Source organism: Eptatretus burgeri, chromosome 1, assembly GCF_056783735.1.
Source record: "Eptatretus burgeri isolate ZD-2024b chromosome 1, Ebu_testis_v1, whole genome shotgun sequence".
In the NCBI taxonomy this organism is placed as follows: domain Eukaryota; kingdom Metazoa; phylum Chordata; class Myxini; order Myxiniformes; family Myxinidae; genus Eptatretus; species Eptatretus burgeri.
The window spans coordinates 34,026,356-34,039,644 of NC_140961.1; the positions used below are offsets into that span (position 1 = coordinate 34,026,356).

The following is a 13,289-nucleotide window of genomic DNA, read 5'->3' on the forward strand; positions in this document are numbered from 1 at the left end:
TCTTCCTCTTTCTCTGATGTCGTTGTCTTTTCTTGTCACAGCCAGGAGAGCACACCTCTTTGGGAATCTCTCCTGCTACTCAGGCCATCCTCACCAATCATGGGGTGACCCATATTTTGCGACAGTGTCACGACGCAATCAGCGGCATCGATCTTGACCCCCTAGGTGCCGTGGATGTCAAGTAGCACAGTCCACTGACAAGTTATCTGACTCATTGCCAATTGGGTAGCCATGTGGAAGGGTGAGCTTTCTTTTCCACAGGAAGTTGAGGTGAGGGGTAAAATGCGCAGGTGCACCTCGGCATGGACTTCACGTCTTAAGCATCCCTCTCGCCTGGCCCCCCCACCCAGTTTGACATGGAAGAATGAAGGGATAATACCTCTGAACCTTTTTGAGACATGAAAGGTCACAAAACCGTATCACAGTGGCGTGCAAACACAAGATGACTTATCCCTATCCACAAGTCCTTAATACAGTGAATAATGGTCCTCCAAGCTCCACAAAGCACAAAATAACATTGATACTTTCATTCTAATATCTGAGCCTGCAACTCACCACCCAACAAAATGCAACACTGCTGTTCTTGCCAGAGGGTTCCATTGATAGCAACACATAGACTGGTTGAGTCGAGGATGTCAGAAATGCAGGAATAAAGGCAGCCTTCTATGCCACTGGCAGAGAACTTCATAAACAAATAAGATGCCAGAGTGTGTCAAATGCCCGATGTGTACCAACCCATGTCCAGGAAAACGATCCTGACCTTGCTTGAAATTTATAACCATCACCGAGAGAAGCAGCAGCATCTCCAGAGTTGAGTGACGAAACAGAATCTAAACTGATGATCAGGGATCAAGCTGTTCAGAGAGGAAAGACTTGGTGTCGGGAGCAACAATGGATTCCCTGACTGTGTACACAGTAATTGGAAGAAAGCTTACTGGCCAGTCATTGTTCAGACTTTTTTTTTATTCCACCCACCTTATTAATGTGAGTAATGCCAGCTGAGGTTGACAAAAGGGGGACAGGCTGACGTGAACAAACAGAGGAGAAGCAAGAGCAGCATAGCATGATTTGAAAACACAGTTATTGATGCCATCTTGGCCCATCAATAATGCAATACTCTAAAGAACTTTATCTATTCTCAGGTGAGAAAGACACAATGTTCAGTACACAGTGGATATGAGTGTGGTGGGGTTGAGGTGGGTAGTTAATATGGGGACAGAGTACCATGGGTTAGGTACATGAGATTGGAAGGTGACATGGGTTTGGAACATGAAATCCTTGAAATAAGAAGTTTATTTCAATAGGTTTCCTCAATCATTCCCACCAAATAATACTAATTTCAATATGTATGGTTTTATAGGTCAAACTACAGGTTTTCTGGAAGGTCTAATTTTAATCTCATGATTTTTTGAGGAAGTCCAGAAACTTGCCTGCTTTGTGAATATGCAAAGGTGTTGACAAGTGCACAGAATTTGATATCCAGATCATGTGTGTGGAAGGGGCACAAGGGATGTCAGTCACTCCTAATTTATAGATGCTGACATGGCTTAGTTGAATCCTTTTCCTCTGCTGGATCTGCATGCATACTTGCATGATATCACTAGTCAGACAAGTCACTTGTATGGGGAGTTGAGGTGCGCAGGTGCACGCTTCCCACCCAAGACTGAATACAGATCAGATTAGGATCCCGATGCTTGGAAATATAAGAGATCAGAGATCAGATTTTGATTGCAGATCGATCATCCACTGGCATTATCTAAAATGGAAATCAGTATGCAAATATACCATTTACAAAAATAATTTTTTGCTAATTTATCTCCTAATGCTTGTGCACCTTCTTGCACACCACTGTTTAGTTATTCATATGTTAGACCATAAGGTGTAGTCTACAACTGCAGATGAAGATGACTGGTTTTTTTTTGTTTGTTTTTGATCACCAGGGGTGTGCTCCACTAGCAAGGAGCTTGCTATAGCTTGCCAAGTGGCTTGCTTGATTCAAAGCGCTTAAGCAAGCACTCCAACGGAACGAAGTGCTCGGCACCGCTTAACAGCATGGCAGTCTCCATGTAAACAGTGCTTTCATGGTACTCGAGGAAATGCTGTCCTGGCCATCGTTTTCAGTGTCGCTCGATTCTCGTGGCAACTTCCCCAAATGAATTTATTGTGTTAAGACTGGCTAGAGAGAACGAGGAAGAGGGCATTTTGTGATCATGATGAAGCACCTCCCTCAATTGCTTACTCCACTTGCTGATTCACAATTCACAAGCGGCTTGCAAAGCGGTTGATACGGAATGACTGGCTTGGAAAGCGATAGCAAGCTGTTTGCTAACGGAACACACCCCTGATGTAATGAAGTGTAACTTACGCAGTCCTGCGGGGGAGGAGAGAGAGGGGAGGAGATCTTTGAAAAATATAATTCATAAATGCAAAATAGCGATAAAGCGTTGAGACCAATCATATTCTTTAAATGACATGCATTCAATCTGATGACTTGAAACAATCTTGTGTTCAAACTTTCACTTATTGGTCTTTGAGAAACAGGAAAAATGATAATAACTAGAGCAAAGTCAATGGCACGCCATCACAAATCCCTACACTTCCCACCCAAAGCAAAGTTGAAATATGGAAAAAAAAAGTTTCACTTGGAGCAACCCAATATCAAAGTTTGAGTTCATTTTTTTCCATTTTGACCCCTGTGACCCGAAGTCCCAACCTCCTGGAGCGTGAACTCGGGTAAGATCCAAAAATCGTTACATATTACGTGTGACCACCAATGTTGATTGCATACACAAAGTTTCATTTAAAAACGTTTTAAAATGTGCCTGTAATTGCATTTTTGGAATTTGAGCTTTTGACCTGGCACTAGGGAAGGGAGTGGAGCCAAAAAATATACTGCTCTTGCACCTTTATACCATGTGGTGATAATAACAACCAAGTTTGGTGAATTTCTGCAGACCCTAAAAGGAGGAGATAGCGTGATGGATGGACGGACAGACAGAACAGGACAAAGCCGATTACAATGTGCCCCCCCCCCACCCACCGTGTTTTTTTAATTTAAAAAATAGTGGGGATAGTAATTTATTCATCCATTTCGGATGAAGCCTTTGTTGCTGCTTTCATCAATGCCGGGACCGCAGCTGTGCCACTGATGCAGTGACTGTAGGTTAGGGGGCAATTTGGAATTTGGCCAGGGTTCCGGCGATAGATCACCTAATCTTCAATGTCAACCAAATAATGCTGCCAGACTGGACAACCAGTAAAAAAATCACCCATGGAAAGACATACATGTTGATGCCTCACAAACACCTGTGAGACTCCAGGATGACGGTATATATCTGGTACGAGATTCAAACCCAAGCTACACAGTTCAGAGGTGAGTGGGCATACCTCGAGGCCATCTTGCTAGCCATTAACCATAATACTACTAACTAGAGGGGCACCAAGTAGAGCGCATATCTCCGCCACACTATGCCTGATCTAAAACAACATATCGGGCCCAATAAAGTTTGAAATATCAGGCGAGATATCATTTTTGGTCCCATTTCTCAATGAAGAATCACTTCAATTTTAAAAATTATCATATCCGGATCTGGATCTTCACCAAAATCGAAACAATTATTTCTTGTTACACACCCGACTTATACACCAAGTTTCTTCTGAATCCGTCCACAACTTTTGGAGATATTGTGTTGTATATCGTTTTTAGCCCTATCACTCATTAGTGAAGAATCACTTCTAAAATTATTGAATCTGGGAATTCAAAAAAATCTAATGAATTCGACCTTATCAGACACCCAACTTGTCCACCAAATTTCGTCTGAATCCATCTGCAACTTTTTGAGATATCATGTCCACAGACAGACAGGGGTGAAAACATAACTTCCACCCATTTCCAGTGACGGAGGAAGAATCACTTTAAAAAATCAAAAAAATATCGGATCTGGATCTGCATTCGGATTTCATCTCTGTCTCTGTCTCTGTCTCTGTCTCTGTCTCTGTCTCTGTCTCTGTCTCTGTCTCTCTCTCTCTCTCTCCCCCCCCATCCCTCTCTCTCCTCCCTCTTCATTCCCACCCTTCTACCTCTTCCCTCCCACCCTTCTCCCTCTACCCTTCTCCCTCCTCACCTTCTCCCTCTTCCCTCTCTCCTCCCCTAATATTCCCGTTCACGAAGCGAAGGGTTCATTTTCCTCGTATTTAGTAAAGTGGGATGCATGTCCCATTTGGTGAGGTTGGCATTGTGGAGAGGGGGTTGGGGGGGGGGGTCTTCATGTGTCTTCAAAGAGGACTGACATTGTAGTTCATTTTTTTTTTTTTAAATGGTTTGGTTTATTTGATTCGTCCAAATCGAAACCCGCAGCCAAGTCCCATATTTGTCAATCGTTTAACTCATGCCATACAAATACGTAGAAAAGTACACCGATGTCTTGTAATGTACAATTCGTACCGCTCTGAATTATGGACACTTTCACCTCCGACCCTTCGATCGCAGTCAAAAAATAAGAAATAAAAAGATTCATCGCACATCATGTTCAAGAGATGGGATTATACTGGTAATTCGAAAGTACATATTATATTCAACGTATTTCCTAAGTTCTGCTTTCCATGAAATCAAAAGCAGCGACAATTAACCAGTTCGAACCAGCTGCACACATACATACATGTACTCGCACTACTCACCCGCGTTTAGAGCCATGATGTACTCGTAAAGTATGCAGAACGCCTATCTTTCCTGGTGTAGTTTTCCACTGGGAGATCTGAACACCATCTGCACAGATATCGCAAGTGTATCGGTTTTTAATGACGTTGTGAGCATGACGTTTGGTCATGTGGGTGTCCACATGGAATGTCGTTTCGGGGAAAGGAACAAAATGTTTCTCTTCCCACAATTCCTCCCCTGAACCGCATCGCGTCATTATCCAGGATGTCCGGAGAGCATAAAGGAGGGAGTACAATGAAGGGGAACCAGGCGTGTGCACTTGAGGTTGAAACATACAAGCCGAGCCAATTCTCACCTTTTTATCTTCACATCGTCATCCTTCCCCTCTCATGGCCACACTGACCTCTCGGATTTATTGGTTTCATGGAAACAAAAGGGAATTATTTTTAGTTTTCGTGGTCAGATGTTGAAAATCACAAACATTTAACATCGCGGTTCGTTTTTCAACACTCGGTGCTGCACTCAAGACGTTTTTAGTGTGAGAAATGTATTTGCGATAATGTAGGAAGGATTTTAATTGTGACGTAACTTTTCAACTTCATGTCGCTATTGTTATGTATAGCTTGTAAGTTGTAACAATCAGAAATTAGAACAGCACTCGGTAGAGCACATACCCCTCCCTGCCAGGAAGAACAGTTTACATTTTGTAGCCCAATGATAGACTGGATCTCCATTTTGACGTCATCCATTTTGACCTGAACCAAAATCTAACCAGCTTATTCTTCTCACCGACCCAACTCATCCACCAAGTTATGTCATATCCCCCCGCATCTTGAGATATCCCACTCACAGACAGACAGTGGTGAAAATATAACATCCATCCGCCTTAAGTGACAGAGGTAATAAAGGGGATGACCAACCTCTTACGAGGATAAGAAGTCATGATTCTGACTTATTTGCTTGCAAGGCCGAGTTCCACAATCAATGCCATCAACACGAATAAAGGGCAGTATGTGTGCGTGTCAGTGTGTCTCCTCCACAACTCCAAAACCATAAAACCTAGCAGCCTCAAACTTTGCATGCATAATAACTAAGACAAGCCAGTAGGCGACATGGCTGCTCGCTCCAGATGGAAAGCTGGCCGACGCGCCTCGCCGATATTCATGTACATGCTATCAATCAATTTAGCACAATAAATATGATTATCACAGCCCTCTTAGTTTGCGCCCAGAAACCCGCCTTGTGAAATTTCAGGCATGTTTCCAAAGAGACTCTAACAAATGGCAGCCCTGGTAATTCCATTTATTTATTCGCTAAACATTTTATTTTTTTTATATGATGCTGTAAGACATTCTCCTTGGGCACAAAAAAAAAACAGGTCCCTTGGAGGTCCAGTTTCGGAGGCATTGATTTTTTGAACAGTCGACAATAAGTGTACGATGTAGGATAAAGTATTTTAGCTGTTGCTAAGCAACGGAGGTGTGCATAGCAACCATTCATTTTTGTGTACATGCTAGCCACATTGTACACATTTCACCCAAGTTTCATCAAAATCGGACTCTTTCTCTTAGAGATATTCGCAATTAACCGTTTCTGAAATGTTCCACATGTACTCGCCCAAAACCTATCTCCTCCTACAAATATTTTTTGTTAGGGCTGCAAATTGGCATGAAGGGAGCAAGATAGATTGCGCACAGAACTCTAAGATTCAATTTTTCGATTTATTTTTTTGATTTTTTTCGATTTTTGACCACTTTAAAGGGCCGTTGCTATGCCGTTGCTCGGGCCCGGGGTCCCATATTCGAAAGCACACGATTCCCAGAAATATTGGTCCGACCTACCAAATTTAATTGGAATCGGTTGAGTGGTTTAGCCCCGAGGCTTGACCAAAATTTCGCGGACAGACAGACAGATGGAAATGTCCAGAATAAGGGTGCTCTAAGAGCAGCCAAAAACTCCAAGGAAGTGCAAGAGTGAAAATTGGGTGTTTTGGTTCAGTAAAACACCACTTTTGAAGTTGATTAAAGAGCAGGTTTTCGGTCGCTGATGACCGCGTGATTCAAAGGTTGTAATCACATTAATAATTCGTTGGGCAATTATTTTCTCACATTTGAAACTCAAAATATGCTAAAATTAACTTTTAAGTCAAAACTTTTGTCAGTGATCGAAAAATAGACCGGAATGTACCGAAGATGCTATGACGTCACGTTCTCCGAAAACTTCGTGAACATTCGGAAACAATGTGTGAACAATGGGCGAGATGCGAATCAGAGAGTGATTTCAGCGGCGATGAAATTGAGTGTTTTCATTCCGATATTGCCGAGGACGAGTCGGAGGATGATGGGAATTTATACTATGGAGTTTCTGGCCCTGAGCCATATAAATTTGAGCCACTTGCAAGTGCCAGAAAACGGCCTATTTGGTGTACAAGTGGCAGAACTGATCCCCGGCAGTTCACACTGACAGACTCCACCAGACAGATTGGTTTGTAGATTTTCATTTTCTTGTTTGATGCATAAAATAATGTAAAGTTTGAGTCGTCTGTGACTTGATATAATAATTTTTAACCCTTTAATCACTCAAGAGTCAGAAATAGAATGAATCAATAATGGACCCAAATATATTGTTACGAATTCGCGCCCGCCGGGGTACGCCTTGTCAGACCATAGCGTGGTCTGAGAGGAAGAGAGGGGAGAGACAGGAGGCAGGAGTGGAGGGGAAGCTGTAAAGGTGGGAGGGGGAGTTGAGGAGAGCTATGCCTCACTAAATGTTGCTACACCACGGGAGGGAGGGATGCAAGGAGGGGTTGTGGGAGAGAGACAGAGAGACAGAGAGACAGAGAGACAGAGAGACAGAGAGACAGAGAGACAGAGAGACAGAGAGACAGAGAGACAGAGAGACAGAGAGACAGAGAGACAGAGAGACAGAGAGACAGAGAGACAGAGAGACAGAGAGACAGAGAGACAGAGAGACAGAGAGACAGAGAGACAGAGACAGAGAGATTTTTAAAAAGGAAGAGAGAAAGGTGAGGGGTGGAGGTGGGGTTAGTAAAGAGAATGATATTGTTGCGGTTCTCGGAACCGCATCCCTCCAAAGCAATAGCAACCATCATACAGCGATCCCGAGACAGTTATTCTTTTAATATATATTCAGACAGACCCTTCCCTTTTATGTTGCGGGACAACGGGACAGTGCGTTGTGTAAATTTCATCGCGTGGTCCGATTACATTTCTGCACTCAATCCTATTCTTTTTTTCTACTCTTCTACTCTTATTCCTGAGGTAAATCCGAGCCACGTGCACCCTTCGCAGTGAGAAGGGTCCTCAGCGAAGGTCGAGCAGGCATTACGCTGGACACCCCTCTGCAGAAATCACAGCCTACAAAACGCACATGCAGCAGTAATTTCCACACACGCACCGAGGAGATGGAAGAAACGGCACCCTAAATGCTGGCAACTTGCAAAGGGCAAGTGGCCACGCCCTTTCCAATCCATTTCTCCATTTAATAATGATATCTATCTTCTTCTTCAACTCAACCCGGCAGACAATAATTACATCCAATCCTTTCCCTCAATTCCCTGACACAGATCAGGGCTGGCACCGTGCATCCCACCACCTCTGATAACCGCGAACACCATTCTCGATGGCGGGCGGACCCGTGTGCTGACCACATGTACAATGGCGAACCCGCACGCACTGTACGGGGCATGCTCGATGGCAGGCAGACCCGCACGCTGACCACGTGTACAATGGCGGACCCGCGTGCACAGCCCGTGATACTTTATCATCATACAGAACGGGGCACGAATAACACAAATCTTTGGTCAGGTCTGCGCATGGGGTGACAAAAACATCTTACCGTCGGTCTTCGCTCATCACGACGGCCACAAATGTCTCCCGCGGACGACAAACATCCTGCCACACCTCCGCCTCGATGCAGCTGCTACCAGACAGAGGCATGCTGTGTGACCGGATCGCATGGGATGCGTGGCGCACCATAGAGCAGGCACATTGAACAGCGCCAACCGTGGGTCACCGAGACACGACACGGGGTTCGGTGCAAAGCGATTCATATCACAGTGCTCGGAGCGAGACGATTCCGCAGCTTGGGACCATTTGGCCAGAAATGAAGTGGAGCCGCTTCCGGTCATGGTGCTGGCTGGGGCCCAATCATAGCGTCCGATTCGGGTGACGACACACCGCTTCGGGTCGTTGCCCCCACCCCACACCACCGGATCTATAAAAGGACAGGTTGCGGGGCAGTGGGAGAGTTGTCGTCGTTCCAGAGTCGTTGTTCCTGAGTCGTTCAAGTGTCATTCGTATGTCGTCGTTCCTGCTCATCGCTCCTGTCTGCTAGTTCCTGAGTGCCATTCCTTCGCACTGTTCCTGCTCACTCAGTCCTGTCGATTCATCTTGCTCGTCCTGGCCTGGAATTCATTTTCAACCGTTCACCTGCTGACTCCGCCTTTTTCACCACTTCTCCGCCCTTCTTTACCAATTCGCCTGCTGACTCCACCTTCTTCACCACCTCGTCGCCTCTCTCCACCCATTGGCTTCTGACTCCACCCAAGTCCCTCCCTTCATGCCCAATGGTCGCGTCTCATTCTCTGGACCGATGCTAGCTACATGAAGTGCCATGAAGCAAGAGACGATGCGCCAGCTGTCAGGGAGCATCCCCCAAAAACGTATTGGTGGCGCGATCGGGCAATCATGCAAGGTGTTGAGAGACCATTAGCCTCATCTCCTTTCCTTTTTCTCTTCATCAACTCCTCTTCCTCGGGTTTTGTGTGTGTGTGAGTGCGAGTGTGTGTGTGTCCTGGCGCCTGTCCTCATTTTAGTTAAGTGTACAAGAATTATATCGGGATATCGCTGCTCTGTGTCTGCTTTTATAAAATGCTTGTATTATTTCTGCAACTCACACATTTTTTCCTATTCCTGCTTCAGACAACAATAAACAATATTCACTGTGCCACATACCTTTCCTCACCTGCCTGTTAATAAATCCTTTGTAGAAATGTTCCCAGCTCGTTTTTGTCTTTTCTTTCATTGGTCCAGCATGGTCCGAGCATGCCGGGACTAACTTAGCCGGGACTTTATTCCCAACGATCCGTTCCTTTTAGCCGGTACGTCCTTGGCAGTGTCACTCGGCTGCATCTGATCCGGTAGTGATCCGGTTCGGACAAGGCGTACCGAGGGCGTGTCCCCTGATAATTAGATCACGTGGTTATTTTTAGGTAACCGGATTAACTTGACGGAGGACCCTAAGTCACGTGGTTGAGTTATTGGAGTTCACGGTCGGTTATCGACCTGCCGCGTCACAGAATTATCTGTGTGCGACGGACTGCAATTCCAGGGAGCCTGGTGGGAACCCGAGATAGTTTCCACCCCTGGTGGTCTTCTCAACCGACCCCCAACAATATGTTATGCTTTATCACCGAACACACACACACCAAAACAAACTCATGTCTGAACAGCTAGACATATAACGACTCAACGGAGTTTATAATGTAACCCGCTGGCACATCTGCAAAAACTTTGATGTCCCAGTTCCAGGAAATTTGTGGGAACATGAACCAAAAGTAATCACTGAAAACATGAAAGTACCTACTATGCACGTATGACCTAATTATCCCATCCAGCGTGAACATCGAAAACAAAGCGTTGCGATCAGATATCATACTTAGGTACCAAAAAAGGAGCGAAGAAGGAATTGCTCATTGAGGTGTTGATTGCAGTGTTGTTGGACTAAACGATACAGAAATCAAGAACATGACCAAACACCAAGACTTCAAGAATGAAGTGAGAAGAACCTGGAAGCTGAAAAATGCCAATGTTGTACCAGTGATAGCTGGACCGACAGGAATGATGACAAAGAACCTCACAGAGATATTAAACATATGGGAAATACCCCTGGGCACTCACTTGGTAATCCATCCATCCATTGGGACCATACTCTGTGGAGAACATTGGTGCTGCCGAAGCAGTCTCCTTGGCTATTGGGCACAATCCTGGACAGGTCGCCACTCCAACACAGAATACCAGCCAGCGGGCACTCATTTTGCTAACCTCAGAAAGATAACAGGCAGAGTTAACCCCACCTGGTATTAATTCAACAGCGAAGTGAGATTTTAACTCAGGATCCTAGATTCCCAAGCCCACCACCCTAACCATTAAACCAACACCAGGATCTGATAATTTGGAATAAAGCTAAACAAATTTATGGTACTGTGGAGATATACTCTGATTATTTGATACAAACATGGCTGGATAAGATAACCAGGCAACCACAAGTAGGCATGGATAATCCACAAAATACATAATGGAGAAGAAAGCAAATACCTATGGATTTTTTTTATTTTTAATGCCATGAACAAACCTTCATATATCACGGGTGATAAAGGTTGTGGTCAAGTTCCATCGAAATTGTGCGTGTGGTTTCAGAAAAGAAAGCAAATACATATTTTGGGGGGCAACCCTCCCCCCGTAGAACCCCTTCGATGCCAATTTTTTTTGAATGTCGTGAACAAACTTTGGTGCATCACGGGTGGTGAAGATGGTCAAGTATCATCAGAATTGCACATGTAGTTTCTGAGAAGAAAGCAAATGCATATTTGGGGGGGGGCAACCTCCCTCTCCCCATAGACCTTCCAAGACTCCCACGTTAGTACATCAAGGCTGATGAAGATGGTGGTCAAGTTTCATCGAAATTGTATGTGTAGTTTTGGAGAAGAAAGCAAATACATATTTTGGGGGGCTACCCCCCTTAAAGCGAGATTTTTCTCATGTCATGAACAAACTTTGGTACGTCATGGGTGATGAAGGTTGTGATGAAGGTTGTCATGAAGTTTCATCAGAATTGTGTGCATCGTTTGAGAAGAAAGCAAATACCTCTTTGGGGAGGCAACCACTCCCCACCTGTAAACTTCCTCTGTCGACCCATGCATACCCTGTTTTTTTTAATGCTATCACTGGTGATGAAGGTTATGGTCAAATTTCATTGAAATCGTGTGTAGTTTCTGAGAAGAAGTTACAAGTATTTGTGGACGGACGGACGGACGGACGACGCACCATCCCATAAGCTCCCCGGAACGACTTCACAGGTGAGCTAAAAACCATCCCCAGGAATATTATTACAAAAGAACAGTTGGAAGCCGTCCGGGGCTCAGCGACGATCCTGAAGAGAGCCCTCGGCACAAAAGTTTGAAAACAGAAAAGTTCACAGCTTGGTCCATGAATCGTGACCCCTTACTGAAATGAAGGTGGACACTGAGCCCACCCTGGGAGGACGTCATTCTACATTCTGAAACCTGCATATGTATATATCAATCAACGACACACACAACACTCACACACGCACACACGCACACACGCACGCACGCACGCACGCACACACACACAACACTCACACACGCACACACGCACACACGCACGCACGCACGCACGCACGCACACGTCAGTGTGATTAACAATACAGTACGTACTGTATACAACCCAAAAACCTTGAGTAGCTTTCACCGAAAAACAACGTTACATTTATATGGACGTTTCAGGGAGATGTTCACAAACATCAATGTTTATAAACAGCTGCGTGTGAAGGGGGGGGGGGAAAGGCTCAGTAATTTAGAAAACAAGTTAATATGGCAAACGGCTCAGAAATCGGATGTTATCAAATATATTTACTTTGAAACTCACAAAGAGAAACATTGAACGTTTGTAAAGCAAAATCCATTCACCAAATGCTTTAGAAACAGGCAGGAGGACAAAGGAAAACCTGATAGAACCTCCATGAGGTACGGGATGAAACTTTACCACCACGGCCCCGGGCCCCGTAACAGGCCCATGTCCACACACCCGCGGAGAGTCCGTACAGATCCACATCTACCCATTTGTACCACGTCCACGTCCGTGTGTGCTGTATACGTACCTCTACTTTGTAGTAACTGTCGACTCGACATCCCGATCAGGACACGAACTGTACTGTATAGCTCGGCAAGCGGCTTAAGCACTCCAACGGAACGCCTGGCTCGGCAAGCGATTGCCAATTGTCGTCGATACAACTGTACACCCGGAAACGCCCGTGCAATGTCCGAATTGGACAATTCGACACTTTTTGGGGGAGTCGGAACTGCTGATACTTTCAAATCTGGAGATTCTCTCGTTATTCATATTCGCAAATGAAATAAATCCACGAACGCTGGCGTCTCAAGACGTTTATAATCATTGCAATATAGTTATATACCCAACGATTCGTAGCTATGATGAACAGGCATTCCATACTATGAGTGAGGAACGTGAAATAAAAAAAAACTTCATCGTTAATAAATCGTTGCGGCCTGTTCCAAATCAAGGCATGGTTGAGCAGGCCAAAAAACATGGCGGCTTCAGACTCCAGCGCAGTTACCAAGGAAACGTCTTAAGACCCCAGACAGTGAGGAGGCCAAGGATTCGCCTGATGAAGAATATAATTAAATAAGGCCATTAATTACACTGGTCTGCGTCATTTCAGAGGTTGAGGTTTTCTCAACGGTCCCTATATGCTTTTTGCATGCTGAATTTGGAAATGTATCTCATTTCGCTCAATCAGGTCGTTTTTATCTATCCCTATATTTTATCTATCTATTTTTATCTATTCA

The 13,289-nt window shown here is 44.8% G+C and overlaps 1 protein-coding gene across 2 annotated transcripts in view; it reads right to left on the reverse strand.

The window, feature by feature from the left end:
* LOC147034194 (interferon-induced GTP-binding protein Mx1-like) overlaps positions 1 to 12,597 on the reverse strand; it is a 94,453-nt gene extending 81,856 nt beyond the window's left edge. Inside the window, exons 1-2 of one of the 2 annotated variants that reach the window (XM_085878447.1) lie at positions 5,013 to 5,031; positions 4,678 to 4,765 (exon numbers count right to left, since the gene is read on the reverse strand). In XM_085878447.1, the coding sequence (XP_085734573.1) occupies positions 4,678 to 4,693 (16 nt within the window). In that variant the 5' untranslated portion in view covers positions 4,694 to 4,765; positions 5,013 to 5,031. Of the gene's footprint in view, positions 1 to 4,677; positions 4,766 to 5,012; positions 5,032 to 12,580 lie in introns of those variants that run through there. The other variant, XM_085878436.1, reaches the window with a different exon arrangement.
* Positions 12,598 to 13,289: the final 692 nt, after the last annotated feature.